The sequence below is a fragment of the Lytechinus variegatus genome, chromosome 14 (assembly GCF_018143015.1).
Source record: "Lytechinus variegatus isolate NC3 chromosome 14, Lvar_3.0, whole genome shotgun sequence".
NCBI classification, from domain to species: domain Eukaryota; kingdom Metazoa; phylum Echinodermata; class Echinoidea; order Temnopleuroida; family Toxopneustidae; genus Lytechinus; species Lytechinus variegatus.
This window is the reverse complement of record NC_054753.1, coordinates 29,193,032-29,212,259: the sequence shown is the minus strand read 5'-3', so window position 1 is coordinate 29,212,259 and position 19,228 is coordinate 29,193,032. Positions and strand designations below refer to the sequence as shown.

Genomic DNA, 19,228 nt, shown 5'->3' with positions numbered 1-19,228 from the left:
AGAAATGATGTATATTCATACATTCACTGTTTTTTTTCTGGACAATTCTGTACCGTATGCTTCTCTTTGTTTTCAAAGGACGTTGAGCACATTTCCTAAAGAAATCATTTTGACATTGATGGATTTCCATATACTTGAGATTGATCAGATCAATCGTAACACTTTGTAAGACGGGGCCCAGGAGTAACTGAGGACTTCTTTGTGACATCTGCTCTTGTCAAATTGCCTATCCTAAACATCTGCAAAATGCATGAAATAATACTTGATTATATTTCCTTTAAGTTTTTCTAAGATGTAGAGATTGGTTGCTTTGCCACCCCCCCCCCCCTTGAGATCTTTACTGTTCATAAATGATATCTATTTTACAAAATAATAATATACTAGTAGAACATTTATGTAATCACATAATAAACATTGTTTCCAAGTGGTTTTGTTGTAGGGGCCATTCTAAAAGAGAACATTATTTTAAGAGGGGAGCTTTAACATTATAATGAAAGAATAGTTTTTTATGTAGAAGGAAATAATTTCACTTCAGTCATTTTAACAGTTAAAATGCATGTGAGCTAAGGATTCCACATGTGAGGTAAAAAGAAACCAAATTAATTTTAAATTAGTTTGTGCAACATAATGTAAATTGAAAAATAAAGATGAGTTGGAGAAATGTTTTGAAATGCATTGAACTGGAATCGAATTGAATAAGTTTGGTGGGATTTGCATTACCATACAAGAGTAGAAATTAGTGCATATTAACTTTACAAGTAGGACATGTTAATTCTTCTATTAAGCACAGGAATTTAGATTTATCCTGTTTATTTTAACCTACTTTTCTTCCAACGTCTGGTGTGTCAATGTGGTATAAATTAGTCCTTATTCTGTCATTGATTACATGAACGAAAATGGGTTCATTCAGAATATCAATAAACTGGATTCAAATCATGAGCATATCAAAATTGTTCGCCATGTGTTTTTATTACCGTATTACTATCACACAAGTGAACATTATTAGAGAGGCAGGTCTGACATTGCAACCCAAACACTGAAAGATATCCTACTTTCCACTTTGAATATAATTATAACAAGGGGAGAATTTTGTCAGACAAAAATATAAACTTGGGCCTAACAGGGATGGACTTTAATGGTATGTAACACTTGTGGGTGGATGACACAACCCCCCCCCCCCCCTCCTTCGAGATCTAAGTTACCAATTAAATGCATCATAATTTTCATTACTTCTGAATATCTGTAACCAACATACTCTTAGACCCCTTTCAATTTAAAACAGTTAGCTGGAAAGCCTGACAGAAACTATAATCATCGAGGCAACAACTAGTAGTTTATTTCAGGAAGGGGGAGGGGATGGGGGTAATATCTAATGCACAGATTACTGGGTCTACTCCAGTATGGACTCGAAAGAAATGATGAACATAACAAAAACAAAGTTACTCTTGATAATTAGGTCATAATAGTATGTATTTGTCAAGAAGATCTCAAACACTCACATTATCATGTTATTTATAGTCAAACCCCATGGTCCGATTGCTATACAATGACCATACACATCAGAATGCATTGAAAGAACAAAACAACCTTATCCGTATTTTGGTCAATAATTCACAATCTTGAGAGGAGTTGTTACCTTTCAAGATATCTGAAAATGGTAGGCGTTCAGTATGTTTCAATGAAAATACTATTCCATTAAAATCACTATGTTCTATAAAATGAAACCAATCATAAATTCCTATCAAAAATTATAAATCCTTTCAAAACATTTGAAAAGCTTGTGCAATATTAGGGTAATCATTTAATAAATGATTGAGAAACTCAAAGAATTTTGTTTATGATGTATTAAACACAAAATGCTTATCTAAAGTAAAAAAAAATCATACAAACTTTACACACAATCAGAAAACTCACTGTCTTTCAGAAAATGTGTAATGTTATGCACCAAATCAAATACTTTTTTGTTAAAAAAATTTTGATTTGTCATCTGTATTATCCGATACAGATTTTTCACAGTATAATGAATACATGATTAGTGAAAGTGTGCTTCCCGTTCGGTACATCATAACAAGTTGAAAGTCTGGGCCTCGTTTCACAACTGAAATTATTTTCAGGCTTTGATTTGATCCCCATCCTCATTCAAGTAGGCAAAGGGTAAGAGCCTGATTGAAAAATCTGATAGTTTTAGCACATTACAGTACGTTGAAAGTTCTATGAAGTTGATTTTTTTGCACATGTCCAAACCCCCTCCCCCCAATCACCTTATTTTTAAAGGGAAAAATTAATGCCTTAGTTTTATTATCGAACTTAACAGATAAGGAATTGCAACGTAACACTTAACACATGGGATGTAGTATATTGTAACTTTTACAAAACTGACATTGATTTACAGCAAGATATTTTCATAATTGATTGCATGCTTTCATGTCACAGTGCTAAAGGTGGGCCCACACTCACAGGCCCGAATCCTTTGTCCGGGCTTTCAGATAATGTAAAGAATGGGGAATTTAAATTGGGTATGGATGGATTTTATAATTGGTATAATTAATAACATCATGAAGCAATACAAGAGTTTATATCAAAATCAATACACAATACACATTGTGAATATGAACATCTCAATTGATGGTGAACTACCATTTGCTCGTGCAACCTGTCTAAATGTCTCGGAAGACAACAGGGAAGGGTAGCAGTTTCACAAAGATTTAGGTCTTAATCACACTTAAGATTGATGCATGAGAGCTGTGCTCTACTGCCTATTAACGAGATGGCATGTAAAAAATCATGTGCACACTGACAATTAAGAATGAATTGATGCTTTGTCAAACAACATACCCCCCAATATTACTATTAACAGTTGGGTGAGAGTTTTTTTTTTTAATTCAGAATAATGAGATAAGGATTGGGGGTATGATTAAGTTCTCAGTTGAGTTTAAGCGAAGATTTACTGTTGGAGCAAACATTGCTAGAGCAAATGGCATAGAGACCATCAAAATATATTTATATAGAATTAAACTGAATAGAATCACTTCTTATCTAGTGCACTGATGGCAAAGTCTTTTTCCGTTAGATTGAGCATAAGACTGCCGGCATTGAGGTACACACGATTCTGAGAGTTGGCAATCTGAGAAAGAAAGAGGGAGACAAAGAGAACCAATTAAAATGTTATTATGAATTCAATTATTATTTATTCCAGATAATTGATTAAAGTGGCAAAGGAAGCTGGGGCATGCTGGCATGGGCACGCACTGATGTGGTATTCTGCTGTGCAAACCCTTCACTCGAGTTAAGGGTCTGAATGTGCAGCCTACTCATGCCTTGTATACTGAAGGCCCTCTTGCAAATTTTGCATGAGCTAGTCTTTGTGTGGAGACACACTTGTTGATCAATGTTACAATCAGTGCCTGCAGACTTCTGATGATGAGCGATTGTAGATGTGTTTAGGCTTTTGAGGTTGAGGTGGGTGGTTTGATCTGAAGTGGAGGGGATCATCAAAGGTTTGGAAGCAAGTTGAAGAGTTGTGTACAAGGGTTGGGTCAAGAATGCACTGAATCGGGCAAGTGAGAGGTAAGGGGGAGGGGCGATTGCCAAGAGATCGAGGTGAAATCTGTCCATCCCCTTCAACAGGGACACAACCAACCTTTGGACCACTGACTGACTGAAAATGGGAAGGTGGGCCTGTCTCATGGATTTAATCTCGGGCAGTGTCTGTTGCCTGGTTGACGACTGCACGCATTGTGGTGCCCACATTGTCCCGCGTTGATGCATGCCAGTGCGGGACGCTTTATGGCACGACTTGGCTATATCAGTTCACGCATTGTCCTGACACCTTCATGACATGTTTGCGCATTGTTCGTGCATAGGGTTAACGCACTGTCCCGACGTGTTTTCAGCAAATATTCTTGACACTCTATTCTGTGACGTATCTAGCACAAATTTAAATATTCCAACGTTCTGGTGTTGACACCCTCGTTGATTAGGATGACTTACACTGCGCATGTGGTCTGCACTCACAATTTTGCGCAAATCAATTGAGAACTATGCGTGAAGCTTATGCACAACCCTGTTGTGAACTAGTCGTGAACTGCGTAAAACTACGCCGGGGGTGCCTATTTTTGCGCCAAAAAAATTACATTTCAATACCATGCAGTCGCTCAACAAGGTTGCACATAGTTCACGAACACACGAGAGGATCAGCTAGAAGCTTAAGTGGCTATCCTTTTGTTGGAAGAGACATGAGAAATTTCTCCCCATGAAACTGAAAATTCTGGTCTATTGTACATTTTTTTTAGATATCCACTAATAAAATGACAAAATAAATAAATAAAAAGAAAATCAAACTCACCGTTCTGGCAATGCTCTGTGATGCCCGGATCTTCCTCAGTTGAAGGTAGCCAGGGTTTTGTGAGACTGCCTCTCCCAAGTACAGCACAAGGAAATAGTCAAGGAATACAATAAATAGTAAGAATACTGGACCGCATTTCACAAACATCAGTAACACATTGCATTTCACCGTTATGCAATTTGATTGACTGACAGTAAATTTGTCATAGAATCTGAGCATCACAATGCCACCAGACTCATCAAAGATAAAAATTGCATATCTATAATTTCAGTCACAAGAAAGTGGAAGTAAATAGTAAGTACACATTTCTTTCCAACTTTCTAATCCATTTATCCTAATTTCAGGATTCCCAGTAAAAAGTAATTGAGCCAACCGACATTGAAATTGGAAAACTTGTACAAAAGAGATGAATAGTACAAACAAAACTTGAGTCATCAGATTACCAAAGATGTTTGTGATCACAGAGCCAGCCAAGGATTCCAGGAAAGTTCCTACTGGTTTCCAAACCCATAGTCTTCATTCCCTTACTGTCAAAACAATGCTTACTAGTGTCAAAGAGAGAAGTGGCATCTAAATGGATGTCCCAGGTCTTCCCTGGGAGACCCATTGTCCAACTCCACTCCCTGTCACGTAGCAAGATCTTTTCTAGAAATGTCACCTGAAAACTTGAGCGTCTAACAAGAAACTGGATATCCCAAGACTTTCTTGGAATACTCATTGTCCAACTTTTGGTATTTTCTCTATCCTACCTTTGGTAATCCCACCCACTCTGTGCCATCCGCAGATGGAGCTACAGGACACTGCTGGTACTCTAGCAGCGGCAGCTCACACCCGACATCAGATGGTGTCCTGTCCGTCTGGGTTTACAATGAAAGACCATGGAGGAACCCTGGTGCCCGGCAACCCATTAGGGACGGCCAGGGGCACCAAGGTAGGGTCAATCATCAAGATTACAGACGGTTCCCCACAAGGCATACTCTGGTTTCTCGGGGGATTACCAGTAGGGACTCTCTGGGAGCTTGGGAACTGGCGTCACTTCTTGGGGATGATCATCATTTGACTCGTCATCATCATCGCCGTCATCACCATCATCATCATCCTCATCATTGTCATTATAATCATCTTCCCCATCTCAATCATCAACCATCATCGCCATTACCAATGTCACTATCATCATCATCATCACCATCATCATCATCTTCACTATCCTCATCATCATCATCTACAGTCTGGTGCAAAAGGATATCATCTTAGCAGCTTCCGCTTCTCCTTCTGCTTGTACAACCTTCTGTTGTCTTTCTTGAATGGCTCTCTCTACGAGGAACATGGCCCTCTGAGCTTCCTGCTGGGCGACCTGCTTGGACTCGACCGCTGCCGTATAGTCAGCACCTACAGATACAGTGAAGGAATGAAGGTGCTTGTTAAGATTATCCCAAACAATAATTTCATGTATTCAGGTTAATTGTGATCAATTCACTGTAGCCCTAGTACGTATATGCAAGTACACCCATTTTTGCAAAATCATGAAGTCAAAGTTAGTAGAGATCACAGAGACTACGTACTATCATTGCTTGGAAAAAAAACGTCATGCAGTAGGACCACGATGGCCCGTATTCTGAAGTCGGGTTTAACTTAAACTCAGGTTTAAAGTTGTGGTTTAAGTATGGATAGCAAATTGTTACATAAATCACTAACAGTAGAGGTATCATATTTCAGCTCATTTGGCTCTCAAGTCATTCATAATTGTCTAGGAAGTATAAATAGATGATTGTCTTCACCATTGATAAATGTAGAAAGAGCACAGTAAACATAAGAATCACACAAAATTTTTTACACTTTTTTACACTTTTTTACACTTTTGGCTTCCTATAATTTTAGAACATGGTCTAATTTAAACCTGACTTCAGAATATGGGCCCAAGTGTATTATAATGACTTCTCAGAAAATTACATATTTATCTTATGAATCATATATTTTAACCTCAAACAAACACATGGGTGGACATTTTATTGAATTCTGTTCAATCCCCTATTAAAAATGCTACAATCACTGGCATTTGTGTTTGTGCTTTTTTAACTTTGTTAAAATATGAGTTCCACAATGCAATATAGGTATGATACAAAGCAATAGAGATGCCATGAAAATCCATGTCTAAAGTAATATTAAATGCATCAAAAGATATTAAAAAAATATGTTAATGAACACAATGCCACCGTATATTCTAAATCTGATACGTGATCTGTGCACTGAAAGAAATTAATGTACATTTCTATCATAAAAAAAACATGTCTCTGCTTTTACAGTTTTGTAGTAGCTATTGCTTTGTATTTGTGTTAATTTTCAAGACTTTAAATTGATCTTACCAAAGCTGAGTTCTGTGATGGAAACGTCATCAAGGATGATACCAAAATCACTGGCTCTGTCAACTAGCTGCTTCCTGATCAACAAACTCACCTTATATGAAATAAAGTAAACATAAGTAAGACATTAAAATAACCTACACTATGACCCAGTCAGTGCGAGGATCACCAACTCCGCCAATACAGTGTAGCATCACCAGTCCTCTCTTTTTAACGAACAGTACTTGCACATTCCGCAAGTTTCAATGCCTCGTACAATTGGCATTTTTACCAAAAATGTACAAAAATTCATTGGTTTGGGGGAAATGACTTCAGTTTTAAACACTCTAAAAGCTCAAAGGGCAGAGAGGCATTCTAAGGACTAATTTAATCCCCTTTCTATTCTTTAATTTTGAAATTAATTATCCAAGGTTGATTAACATCAAGGATATCTTATTTATTATGCAGTTATGCATCAGGGGACCATCAGGGGACCATCCAAGGTTGAGTAACACCAAGGATATCTTATTTATTATGCAGTTATGCATCAGGGGACCATCAGGGGACCATCCAAGGTTGAGTAACACCAAGGATATCTTATTTATTATGCAGTTATGCATCAGGGGACCATCAGGGGACCATCCAAGGTTGAGTAACACCAAGGATATCTTATTTATTATGCAGTTATGCATCAGGGGACCATCGGCTATATATATATTTCCCCCCTACAAGACCTGGGGTGTTTTACAAAGATTTATGAAGTGTGACTGAAGGATGTTTAGTGTTGACGCGCATGTGATATTTATACACACAATCTCATTGATGAGTAAGCAGTTGAGTGCGTCCTTTGATGACGATTTGTCCAGTGCAATGTGTTATTATAATGTGCAAGTCTGGAATTTAAGTGCAACAGAAGTTACAATTAAATCTAGATGTGAAATTACCTCTTAGTGAGGAATAAAATGCCTTGTCCGAGGAACATGCATTCAATTGAACTGTCCACAAGACTGCTACTCTACTAAATGAGAAACTACTGCTGAATGGCAATCATTAGTGACTGTATCTAATTTGGAATGAATTCTATTATTCAATTACCACCCCAACCCCTCTCTTCACCACAAGAGACATGTGGGGTTCCAACTGGTGTCAAACTTTGTTGTGATATGTACAAAAACACTCTGAACGTATCCTAGAAAAGCCCATCTATGATAAGTCATTGTAAATCATAAAATGGATTAGGAAACAATGATGAAGTATCAGGGCCCCCTTGCATAAAAGTTACCATTATGGTAACTTTGCCATGCAATTGCAACTTGCATTGAATCCTTGATTATGATTGGCTGCTGATCAGCGTTTCCATGGTACTAACCATTAGATGGCAAAGTTACCATGATAGTAACTTTTATGCAACGGGGCCCTGAGATGGTGAGAACAAAAGCATACCTGTTGACGTTGCGTGATCAGCTGCGACGCATTGAACTTTGCTACGACGCCCTTGAGCACTTCATTACAGATTGAAGGTAGGACCCTCTCGTCGTAATCTGTACCTAGTTGCTGAAGGATCTTGGGAAGTTGAGAGGCGACTGGTCTGAAGAGAACTCGGAGCGTGATGTTGACCATCTGCAGATCTGAATGATTATGAAAACAAGGACAACAGTACATGTATTTCTTTTAGTAGGAGAATGATTAACAGATTTAAAAAACATATCTATATTAGGTGAGATAGCATAGAATCAAAATCAACTGCATGAGATATATGATTGGTGAGGCTCACAAATTTGTCTGTATCAAACATCCAGCCCCCCCTCACTACAACCAAGAAAATAATAATAATAAACACAAAAATCTAACGATATCGAAGATACAAAGTCTCTGAACATCTTCAGAGAAATGTTTGATGTATTGATACATTTGATGATTTTTTCATAAAATGGACTCAATACCATCTTCTCGCCTAAATGGCATTAGGTATCTGTTTCAGACTCGAACAAACAGATATTTTGTAAAACAAGAATCAACACCTTAGAATGTGACAGGATAACTGATTTTGTCACGTCACCTTCCAGCGGAAAGGCCGTTATCGTGCAGTGAAGATTACGCTAACAGCCTTTGAGCGAAAGGCGACGTGCAGTCTGCGCCAACCAATGGCCCTATCGCAGGAAGGCGACGTGCAATCTGCGCCAACCAACGGCCCTTTCGCAGGAAGGCAACCCGCAGTGCGCGCTGCTTAATGCAGACCTGCCAACCTCTGGGAATGAAAAACTGTATTGTGAAAAAAAAAAATTTCCCCAAAAATCTATAAAAATAAAATGCGTGGCACGCATGCTAATCGCGGCGCTCAAGCTGCATGCAACTAAGCTAAAATGCACACTGCTCTTGCAGATGAAAAAAAAAAAAACAACATTGAAACATGTGTATTTCTCACCCTGGTTTTAACAAAATGATTGAAAAAAAAAACAAGTTACCTGAAATTACATTGATCTAATAACCATATTTGTGTAATGAATTAGAGACATATAGAGATGATTTTTTTTAATAAACGTACTGCCGTACGTTATTTAGTACGTTAGTATTTAGTACGTTGCAAAAACTTACTAAATACACCAAAAACGTACTGATTGGCAAGTCTGTTAATGCCTTGTGCAGGAAGGCGACGATTAGGAGGTCTTACCTTTGCTTCCGGTGGGTGATGATATCCTCCTTGGCTTAGCTCTGATGTCATAGATAACTGGCCATTGGAACCATGGAATTCTCAAATGAAGCCCTTCAGCGTATACTCTATCCTGTACACCCCCAATCCTGCTGAATATCACTGATCTGTGACCACCATCCACTACAGAATACAAACAAATATATAAATATCAGAGTCGATTCAAATTATGGTTATTTTCAGGTCAATAAAATTATAAAACCAAAACTCTCAATCCCATAATTGCCATCTGTGTCCCATGGGGGGGGGGGTGGGGAAGTAAGAAAAAAAACTGTCCTCTTTTAATGCGGTATCTTTTTTTTCTTTCAGACAATTCAAATTTTTGACCCAGCACCTCTCAGTCTCACTCAGGCATGGCTGTCTGGGCTGCATCTGGGCACAATATAGGAAAAGATCAGTCTATTTTGGTCAGGATATGCTCTGCTGAGACTTTGACATCTTGGCATCCTCTCCCTTCATAGATCTAGACTTAAGTGCATTGCAGTGGCGGTGGTAGACATCATGCCATGATACACGAACATGATTGGCTGGTGCGTGTATCGCTACATCTATTCTACATTAATCTGTAGATCTAGAGCTTGAAAATGCTCAATGAACCTGACATCAGCTCTCTGGAATAAAAAGTTTTGATTTTACATCACATATTTCGAGAAACTTGTGAGCTGATTGTTCGTAAATTTGAATAAAATATTAAATTTTTATTCCAGCGTTTTTTTTTTCTACCAGCCCACATGACCCCAGGCATTGACAGCAAGATTTTTAAAGAGAAATCGCAGAGGGTGAGGCAGCGAACCCTTTACCCGATAGATGCTGTAGTTAAGTGTCAAGCAAACCTATGGGAGTCTTCCGTCTATGTCATGTTGGACTTGGAGGACTGAAAAAAATCAGAAAATGTTAAAGGTCAAGTCTACCTCAGAAAAATATTGATTTGAATCAATAGAGAAAAATCAGACAAGCACAATGCTGAAAATTTCATCAAAATCGGATGTAAAATACGAAAGTTATGACATTTCAAAGTTTCGCTTATTTTCAACAAAATAGTTATATGAACGAGCCAGTTACATCCAAATGAGAGAGTCGATGATGTCACTCACTCACTATTTCTTTTGTTTTTTATTGTTTGAATTATATATTTCAATTTTTACGAATTTGACAATTAGGACGTCCTTGCCTGAAGCACAAAATGTTAAAATAATGGAATTCCACGTGTTCAGGGAGGAATGAAACTTCATTTCACATGACAATGACAAGAAAATAACAATATTTCATATAATAAAATACAAAAGAAATAGTGAGTGAGTGATGTCATCAACTCTCTCATTTGGATGTAACTGGCTCCTTCATATAACTATTTTGTTGAAAATAAGCGAAACTTTAAAATGCCATAACTTTCTTATTTTACATCCGATTTTGATGAAATTTTCAGTGTTATGCTTGTTAAATTTTTCTCTTTTTATTTAAATCAAGTTTTTGTTGGGATGGACTTGTCCTTTAATAAGAAAACTCCTCCCAAACAGCAGATATTTCAGTCATGTCAGTCTACACTACAGCCGGGTGTAGATGATATGCACAAGACTGAAAAATCAAACTTAGGAATCTATGCTGCATGCACGTTTCCTGCACTGGCCTTCTGCCTGTGTGTGGAAGGCTACTACATACATGTACATGTAGGATTGGAGCAGATTCTCAATGGTACACACAATCTCACATGATAAACAGTTTTCCACCAAAATAATCACAAAGTTGGCGGGAGATTTTGATAATTACATTATGGATTCTAATCAGATTACTGATTTGGTGATTTAATTTGAGGAGCAAGTTATTGAGTTTTCAGATCGAGTTGTTTCAGCTTTCATTTTGAGTCTTGTTGTGATCAGTGCAAACTTGTAATGGGATGAGAGATGACTGTGTGTGTGATGCCGTGATGTTTCATCTTATTATTAAGTTTGACAATGCTACACTTTGAAATTTTATTCATCTCTAAAACATTTTAGTTTTATAACAATTTTCAAAATATATTTTTTGGGGTTTGCTTGAAGTTTGAACTTTTTTCCTCTTTCTTTTATTTTTCTTTCTTTTGTATCCTTATTTTTTTCTTCACCCTTCTATCCTTCCTGCTTGCCTATTTTGTTCCATCTAGCTTCAATTTCAATCTATCCTAGCGGCTAGCTTTTTATCTTGATCATTTCTCTATTCTCTATGTTCATTTGTCTTTCTTTCCTTCTTCTTTGAATTTCCTTTTTTTATTTCCTTCATTCTTTCTTTTCTTAAACTTTTCTTTGCTTCCTTCTCACTTCCACTCCTTTTTCTTTTCATTCTTTCTCTCCTTCCATTTTTTTTTATTTCATTCTCTTCCCTTCACTCATGCTTTTTTCCCTTCAATTCTTTTCCCTCATTCTTTCTTTCCCTTCCTTTGGCTCCTTTCCTGTTTTTCTTTGTTTCTTTCAAAGAATGAAGTTAATGATTTCTTTACTTCATTCTTTGTTTCTTCCTCCTTTTTTTTCTTAGGCCTACTTTCTTTTTTCTTCATCAGTAAAGGAGCACGGCCAATATGGGAGACTGTCTCCGATAAGAGAGATTGTCTCCAATATCATGAGACTTGTAAATAATTTGGATATCCAAAGACCAATTTCAGAGACAGTCTCCAGATCCAGTTTGGGAGAACAGTTTCCTTTGTTAACATTTGCTGCAAAAGGATTAGTTTGCTGGCAAATAAAAATGTGATGAGCAGATTCCTCATGAAAATTACCCTTTTTTCACCATCTACTTTTGTTTTGATAAGGATTTTTGTTGTCATCCACATACAAAACAAATGGGCTTCTGACCTTATAACCCAGGGAGCGCCGGCCCGCATAGCGGGCCGGCGCCCAGTAGCTCACCATGTATTTACCCATACTCACGGGACAAGGGTAGATTATGGTCAAAATATCTAGCAAGATAAATTGTGAAAACAGACATTATGCACTTACCATGATTATATGGATGAAGGTCTAACGAGTGGCAGTTTTCCTGACATCTGGGCACAGACTGGAACCTCAAAAAACGAAAAGTTCTCTCCTTCTACCCCCGTTTCGATCGGCCATATTGTTACAATTCATAACAAAAATGGCCGATCGACACGGGGGTAGGAGAGAACTTTTCGTTTTTTGAGGTTCCAGAGTGAGTTCGATGTTAATGTGAATTTGACAAGCAAAAAAAGGTCTTCAACATAAAATTGGAGGTCGTTTCGTATCAATTTTCTATTTTCTTTAGAAGGGGGGGGGGGTGATTAAAATAAAACCTATGCTACTGCCATGGTGATTAGAGATTATCAAAGCGGCAGAATTTTTTTTTATCATAATTAATTATTCTTTACAATATCTTGATATTTATTGTAATAGGAGGCAAAGTTGTTTTTTTAAGTATGTCCTTTCGTTTAAAATCATATTCATTCCTTCCTAATTGCTATAACAAGTGAAAAAGATGAATAACATCAATGAAATCAGGATTCATATTTAAGAAAATCGTAAAATGGTTATTCTAAATGTAAAATTAGAATCTGTAAATATTTCTTTAAAGGAGAATGAAACCATTGGAACAAGATAGCTTGTGTGAAAAAAGAAAAATCAAAGAAACAGATCAACGAAAGTTTGAGAAAAATCGGACAAATAATGAAAAAGTTATGAGCATTTGAATATTGCGATCACTAATGCTATGGAGATAGCAAATTGGCAATGCGACAAAGATGTGTGATGTCACTTGTGAACAACTCTCCCCATTACTTTAGTATATATTTCACTTGAATTGCCTCTTTTTTCACATCTATCCATAAATCATGTGTTCTTTCTACATGAGGGCATGTAATACATATTTTTTAAGAATACATCATGGATAAAGAGTTTTTATCATCATAAGAAAAAGCAAAAAGAGACATTTTGAGGGTATTTTATAGTCCACCAAAGGGAAAGTTGTTCATCAGTGACATCACACATCCTTGTCGCATTGCCAATGTGAGGATCTCCATAGCATTAGTGATTGCAATATTGAAATGCTCATAACTTTCTCACTATTTGTCCGATTTTTCTCAAACTTTCTTTATTCTTATTCTGTGATTTTTCTGTTTCTACACAAGCCTATTTGTTCCAAAGGTTTCATTCCCCTTTAATATCTCATAATCACGAAGGGAATAATCATAATACAGACCAAAAGTTTCTACATGATCTAGAAATCTCTTAATATAATTATAAAACACAATCATGCTATTCGTAAATTTTATTTTGTTCAGTATATAAAACACACACCAAGAGAACAGTCATGCTTCACCCCCCCCCCTTTCCCATAAACAAAGCATAAAAAAATGAAAAGGAGAAAGAAATATAACAAATGACCAAATAAAAAAAAAGAAAGAATGTAACAAAATAGAAATACACTGTATATATGAAATAAATTATTTTTTTTCATTAATATAGATTTTTTTTTCAAATTAAAATGAAAAAAAAAAATGGTACTGAATTACATGCCTAAATCACGATTTAATTGAATCGAGGCGACTTGCCGAAAGTTTTGACTTACATGCATATTCATTAAACTGTGTTGTAAAGGCAGAGACGTCATCTTATAAGTATTCATATGCGCATGCGCAGATACTATTTTCACGTTCTTCAAACATGGCGATCTCGCGATTGGAACAAAAGTCCGAAAATCAGGGGCGGATCCAGCTTTCGCCAATAGGGGGGGGCCGAAAACTATTTTGATCAACATTTTTTTGATTGGCCGCTACTATCTGGCCTTTTTTTTTGTTGGTTTTTCAGGGGGTAGTCCTAACTAAAGACTGAAGTTTTAAGTATGTGTTAGTATTTATTGCTATAAACAACAATATAAGGTATCTCATGTGGTCTTAATATATAATGCGAGCGCGAAGCGCGAGCTAAAAATCTTTGATATTTTATGTCCTTAGAACTGAAGATTCAGAGCATTTTTTATAATCATGAACAAAGATAAGTATCCGACTAAACAATGCGAGCGCGAAGCGCGAGCCGAAATTTTATCATATAGTAGCGTGAAAAGTGACTCAATTAGGACTGTATTTAGTGATTAATGAAGAGGATACAAGTATCACCAATTAAATAATAGGAGTGCGAAGCGCGAGTTCAAAATTTCTGATATTTTGACCTGAAAAAAAATGAACAGTCTAAGCGTGTTTTTATTTAAATAAACAAGCTGTGTGTCTCAAACAATTTAATGCGAGCACGAAGCATGAGCTTAATTTTTTGATATACTGACATGATAAAGGAGCATTTTGACAAATTTTGGTAAGAATTTCCAAAGAGCATAGGTTTCTCACAAATCAAACAATGCGAGCGCGCAGCGCGAGCTGAACATTTTGATACACATTAACAATTTGTGTAAATCAAACAAAATAATGAAAGGTTGTGCGAGCTAAAAAAATGTGTGCAAATTGATATCAGAACTGGATATATTGTATATATATTGGTTATATATTAGTGTCATTTAACCCTCTTGAATGGGATTCATTACACAGGCAATGCGAGCGCGAGCGAAAATTTTTATATAAAGTATATTTTCCAATTCTTCCCGTCACCTTTTTTGGGGTATCCTTCGGGGTCGGGCCGGTCGTTACGAGGCTGTAAATTACCCATCATGGGTAAAATACCTCTTTCTTACCTTTCTTTCTGTTTTTCGTAGTTTCTATCAAGGTAAAGAGTACACTTTTTTCTGCAGGTTGTCAAAAAATAGGGGGGGGGGGGGCCGGCTCGGCCCCCTCCTGGATCCGCGCCTGAAAATTGACGCTCTTTTGAAGGATTTCTTAGAATTGTATACATTATTCTTCTTTCAAATGTAAGCTGATTTAGGAACACTTTGTTTAGGTAAGATTGATATTAATCGTTAGATTTTTAATTCATTATTATCACCGGTTTTCTAATGCCAAACATCGCGAAGTTTTGTACTCCGGTGAGAGTACATGGAGGCACTCAGGACCCCGACACTGTCTGAAGACGTGTCAGGGTCCCCGGGGCAACAACTAGCCATGCACCTCTACTGCTCATGTCCTTTTCTCTTTTTTTTTCTTTCACACATTCATTCATCTTGATCTTCCATTCCTTTCTTTTTCTATTCATTTCAAAGAATGACAGAAATCTTTTTCTCCTTTCTTTCATCTTTCTTTTATCCTACCTAGATCTAGTAACTTTCTTTTCTTTAAATTAATATTTCTTTATTTTTCCCCTTCATTTTTTTCTTTCCTCTCGAGCTCTCTAAATTCTAATCTCTCTATGACTCAGTTGATCCACGTGTGCATCGTGCTTTATCGATTGCGCCGTTGGCCCTATTTCATTTTGTAAAATCTGGTCACTCAGCATATATATTGAAAGAATGTTGACTAATGACTTGAAACAAGTCAAATCTATAAACGTTAGAGTCCGAGACCTGGGGCCCGTTTCTCAACACCGTCATAAGTCTAACTTCTTGACTAAATCGGAGATAGTGAGCTACTTGTCCGCTAACCGTTTCACGAAGCCCTCTTTACCAAGATCGGGTACAACAACCTCACTAAATATTTATGACACCTCCGAACCTGTCACAACTTCTATCTTAATGACGTAGTGGCATCACGTGGGTAGACTATGACATGCAAAAGTGCCTAGAAATGTGAAAATGATAATCTTACGTAATCAATCAAAGATGTTGAAATTACATCAAAAAATAGGTTGGATAATGCATTCTATGATCATTGTAATACAAAGAATCTACAAAAACTGTTGGTAATACTCCACAAAACCATTCATAAAATAATTTATTTGATAAAGATTCTACCACGTCAGGCCATCCATAAATGGACTCGTATTTGTCGTTTTCAGACCCCTATTAACATTTTGATAAATTCTATCTCTAGTAATTTATGCATGGAATTTTTCAAATAGTAAGTTTCAGTATCTTAGATTTAAAAGAAAATTGTTAAACTATATTTTGATGTTTGGAATCATAAAAGACCATATAATTATCATTTTACAACGAAAACCGTTATGGTTTTACTTTTGTAAACTATTAGGCCTAAATTTGGATATCCCGGGGTTACCCATCTCAACGTCCACATGTGATTTTTTAGTCACGAGATCAATTAGGCATATTCATAATTCCATTTTCTCAGCAATTGAATGCTCAAGTCTTCATGGTCTAAGTATGTATGGTGCATAACATACCTGTGCTATTATTCTTAAAAGATGAAATTACCAATTCATCACAATATTTGCAATTTTGTTATAATTTTTCTTTTTGAAAACTATGCTATTTTGTGACAAAGGCTACGTCTTGTCGGCTCTTTTTACCGATAATATCGATAATAAGGTATTTTAGTTAGGAAGCCTGGCATTATCGTGATATTGGGAACCACCGTTCACTTCATACAGCAGCGCTTTATTCAGTCACACGCACGGTTCCTTATTTCCACCTCCATTCACTTTGTACACAAGTGCTCGTACACAAATCTACGAGCATGACGAGTGGTTCCCAAAACCACGATTTGGCCGGAAGCCTTTCGAGAAACGGGTTTAGTAAGATTGGAACTAACTCCGTGGTTGGTGGATAAAGATATGACTAACTTGTCCAGGTGCAGGTGTTGAGAAACAGGCCCCAGACTGGCCAGAGGCCCTAGTAAATAAGTAAGCCAGGCCTGATTAAAAAAAATTGAGAATAAAAATCGTGCATCGTCGATTCACCTGTGTAAATTGATTCTTTCACTCCATAACCTAATGCTCCTGCCCCAATGAGGAATTGAACTCCTTTTCCAAGTCCTGAGGGTCCTTTAGCTAATCTTCCAAGCAAATCTCCAATTTTCTGTGCCATCTTTGCAGACCTTCGGTGACGCCAATAGTGCACTGTGCTAGTCGCTGTAATTCGGTAATATTGTCCCACCCGCTATGTTTTGTGTTGTGTTACGATATTACTGGCATAACACACACATGGCTTTATTCCATAGTCATGTAACCGCACATATTACTTCACGCATGCGCAACCTGGTAGGTAGTCTTTACTTGTAAACTTTTTTCGATCTGTAAGAAAGAAATTAATTTCAAACACATACAAAAAGTACAATACGGTACTAGCGAAAAGAAAACACGTAAATCTAATTTCTATATTTTACCAATTCTTATAAATGTAGCTTTGATTTTATGGTTATCTGTTATCAATAATTCATTCACCCCAAAATTAGAAATTGGTATTACACAATAGACTGTTACAGAGATTGGCTGTATACTTCTTTATTTTTGTATTTCATCATACCCCCTTCTTTTTCATCATTGCATCGGCCTAGACATGGAACCTACCGGGAGTTACTCTTCTCATTTAATATGTTTGATCGCTTCATGCCTGCTGTCGAAACTGACCCCAGACAGCCGATAAGACATTGGAAATAATAAGCTTTCATAATATTAGTTTTCACTTTTTAATTTTTGAAATAACAAACTATATAGTTTTGTTGGGTCTGCAGTCAGTACAGACTCGGGCATTATTGAGCCTACTTATCAATCAGTTTCAGACTTGTGTTTTTGTTTGGAACAACTAGTCAATTTGATAATAGAATTGCTAGGATAATTTTAAAAAGCAAATAGCTGTAAAAAATAAATAAATATAACTCATATCAGAAAGTTTATATGAACATCTTCCTTTCTCTCATCAGAGATTTTTCTATATTCCGTCCCACCCCCCCCCCCCCTTCCTTCCCTCTGCACACTCCTTGTACTTCAATTCTACCTCTCTCCCTCTCTGCCTCTATCTCTCCCTTTCTCCTTTATCTCTCTCATTCTGTCTCTGCCCCCCCCCCTCTCCTCTTTAGACTCCCCTCTCTATTTCTCTTTTAAAATATTTCACTCTTGCAATCCTTGCCTTTCTCGCCTCTTTCCCAGTATAACTAGTTGCTTAGAAATCAAACACACAAGGAGATTTGCAACATGACGTGTACTGCATTTAATGCATGAAAATTAGAAATATACAAAATCCAAGCTACAATCTTCCCAATGTATTTCACATACACATACATGTAACAATTTAATAAAACATTTGTTTCTTTGCATATCCTCTAACATACACATTGCAATCTCGTTAAATATTGTTTGAAATACCCAATGAAACAACTTCTTTAATAAGTTCAACAGCTAGGTCTACAATGAAATTTTCTTCATACTTACTGGGGAAATCTACAAGAGAATAACATTCAAGTTTATATTCAGGGAGGAATACTCTTGTCACTTTGGCTTGTGAAAGTGGAAAAGTACATATTAGTGATAGATGGACATCTCTCAAAACAATCACTTTTCTGGTTTGTGCCTATACGGTAAAGTCTAGTTTTGTTTAAATGGAAAGGTCTGTACAAATACCAAGATAAAAAAAATAAAATCAGCTGTGAGTGAAAATTTGCTTCAATAATCAAGACATGGTAAACTTGCTTTCATTATCTTTGGATATTTCTGCCTGGAAGAAACATTGGTGTCTTCCATCATCATCTGATATCAGAATCACCATCAAATCATTCATCATTATCAGAAGGTGCATGTAGACTGTCAAACCTCGTTTAGCAAATATTATCTCCCTAGAGCAACTATTTGATCAAAAGAAGATGTTGCTGACAGCCACGCTGGTCTTCTTGAGATGGACTTTGGGCCTTGGATAAGCATTCTGGGAAGCATTCATGAAAGGCCTTGTCGGTCGTTTTATCCGACAAGTCCTGTTTTATCCGACAGTTACCATGGTAATAATGCCTCACAGCCAAACAAAATCAAGGAAAGTTGTCAGATCTGACAACTTGTCAGACAAAAATTTTGAAATGCTCCCTGGAGC

The 19,228-nt window shown here is 36.8% G+C and overlaps 1 protein-coding gene across 1 annotated transcript; it reads right to left on the bottom strand.

The window, feature by feature from the left end:
• Positions 1 to 1,452: 1,452 nt before the first annotated feature.
• Positions 1,453 to 17,349, bottom strand: LOC121427426 (prohibitin-2-like). The gene is made up of 7 exons (XM_041623817.1): positions 17,110 to 17,349; positions 9,356 to 9,517; positions 8,128 to 8,312; positions 6,709 to 6,799; positions 5,592 to 5,734; positions 4,346 to 4,423; positions 1,453 to 3,124 (listed from the first exon to the last, which is right to left on the bottom strand). Exons 1-7 carry the CDS (start codon positions 17,234 to 17,236, stop codon positions 3,026 to 3,028), a joined length of 885 nt encoding a protein of 294 aa, XP_041479751.1. The 5' UTR covers positions 17,237 to 17,349; the 3' UTR covers positions 1,453 to 3,025.
• Positions 17,350 to 19,228: the final 1,879 nt, after the last annotated feature.

What these genes read in the sequence shown, in the direction of transcription:
- LOC121427426 (XM_041623817.1), bottom strand. Translation starts at nt 17,236, where the DNA reads ATGGCACAGAAAATTGGAGATTTGCTTGGAAGATTAGCTAAAGGACCC. An exon ending in TGATCACGCAACGTCAACAG is followed by an intron (nt 6,800 to 8,127) that starts GTATGCTTTTGT and finishes ATTTCATATAAG; the next exon opens with GTGAGTTTGTTGATCAGGAA. An exon ending in CACAGAGCATTGCCAGAACG is followed by an intron (nt 3,125 to 4,345) that starts GTGAGTTTGATT and finishes TTTCTTTCTCAG; the next exon opens with ATTGCCAACTCTCAGAATCG.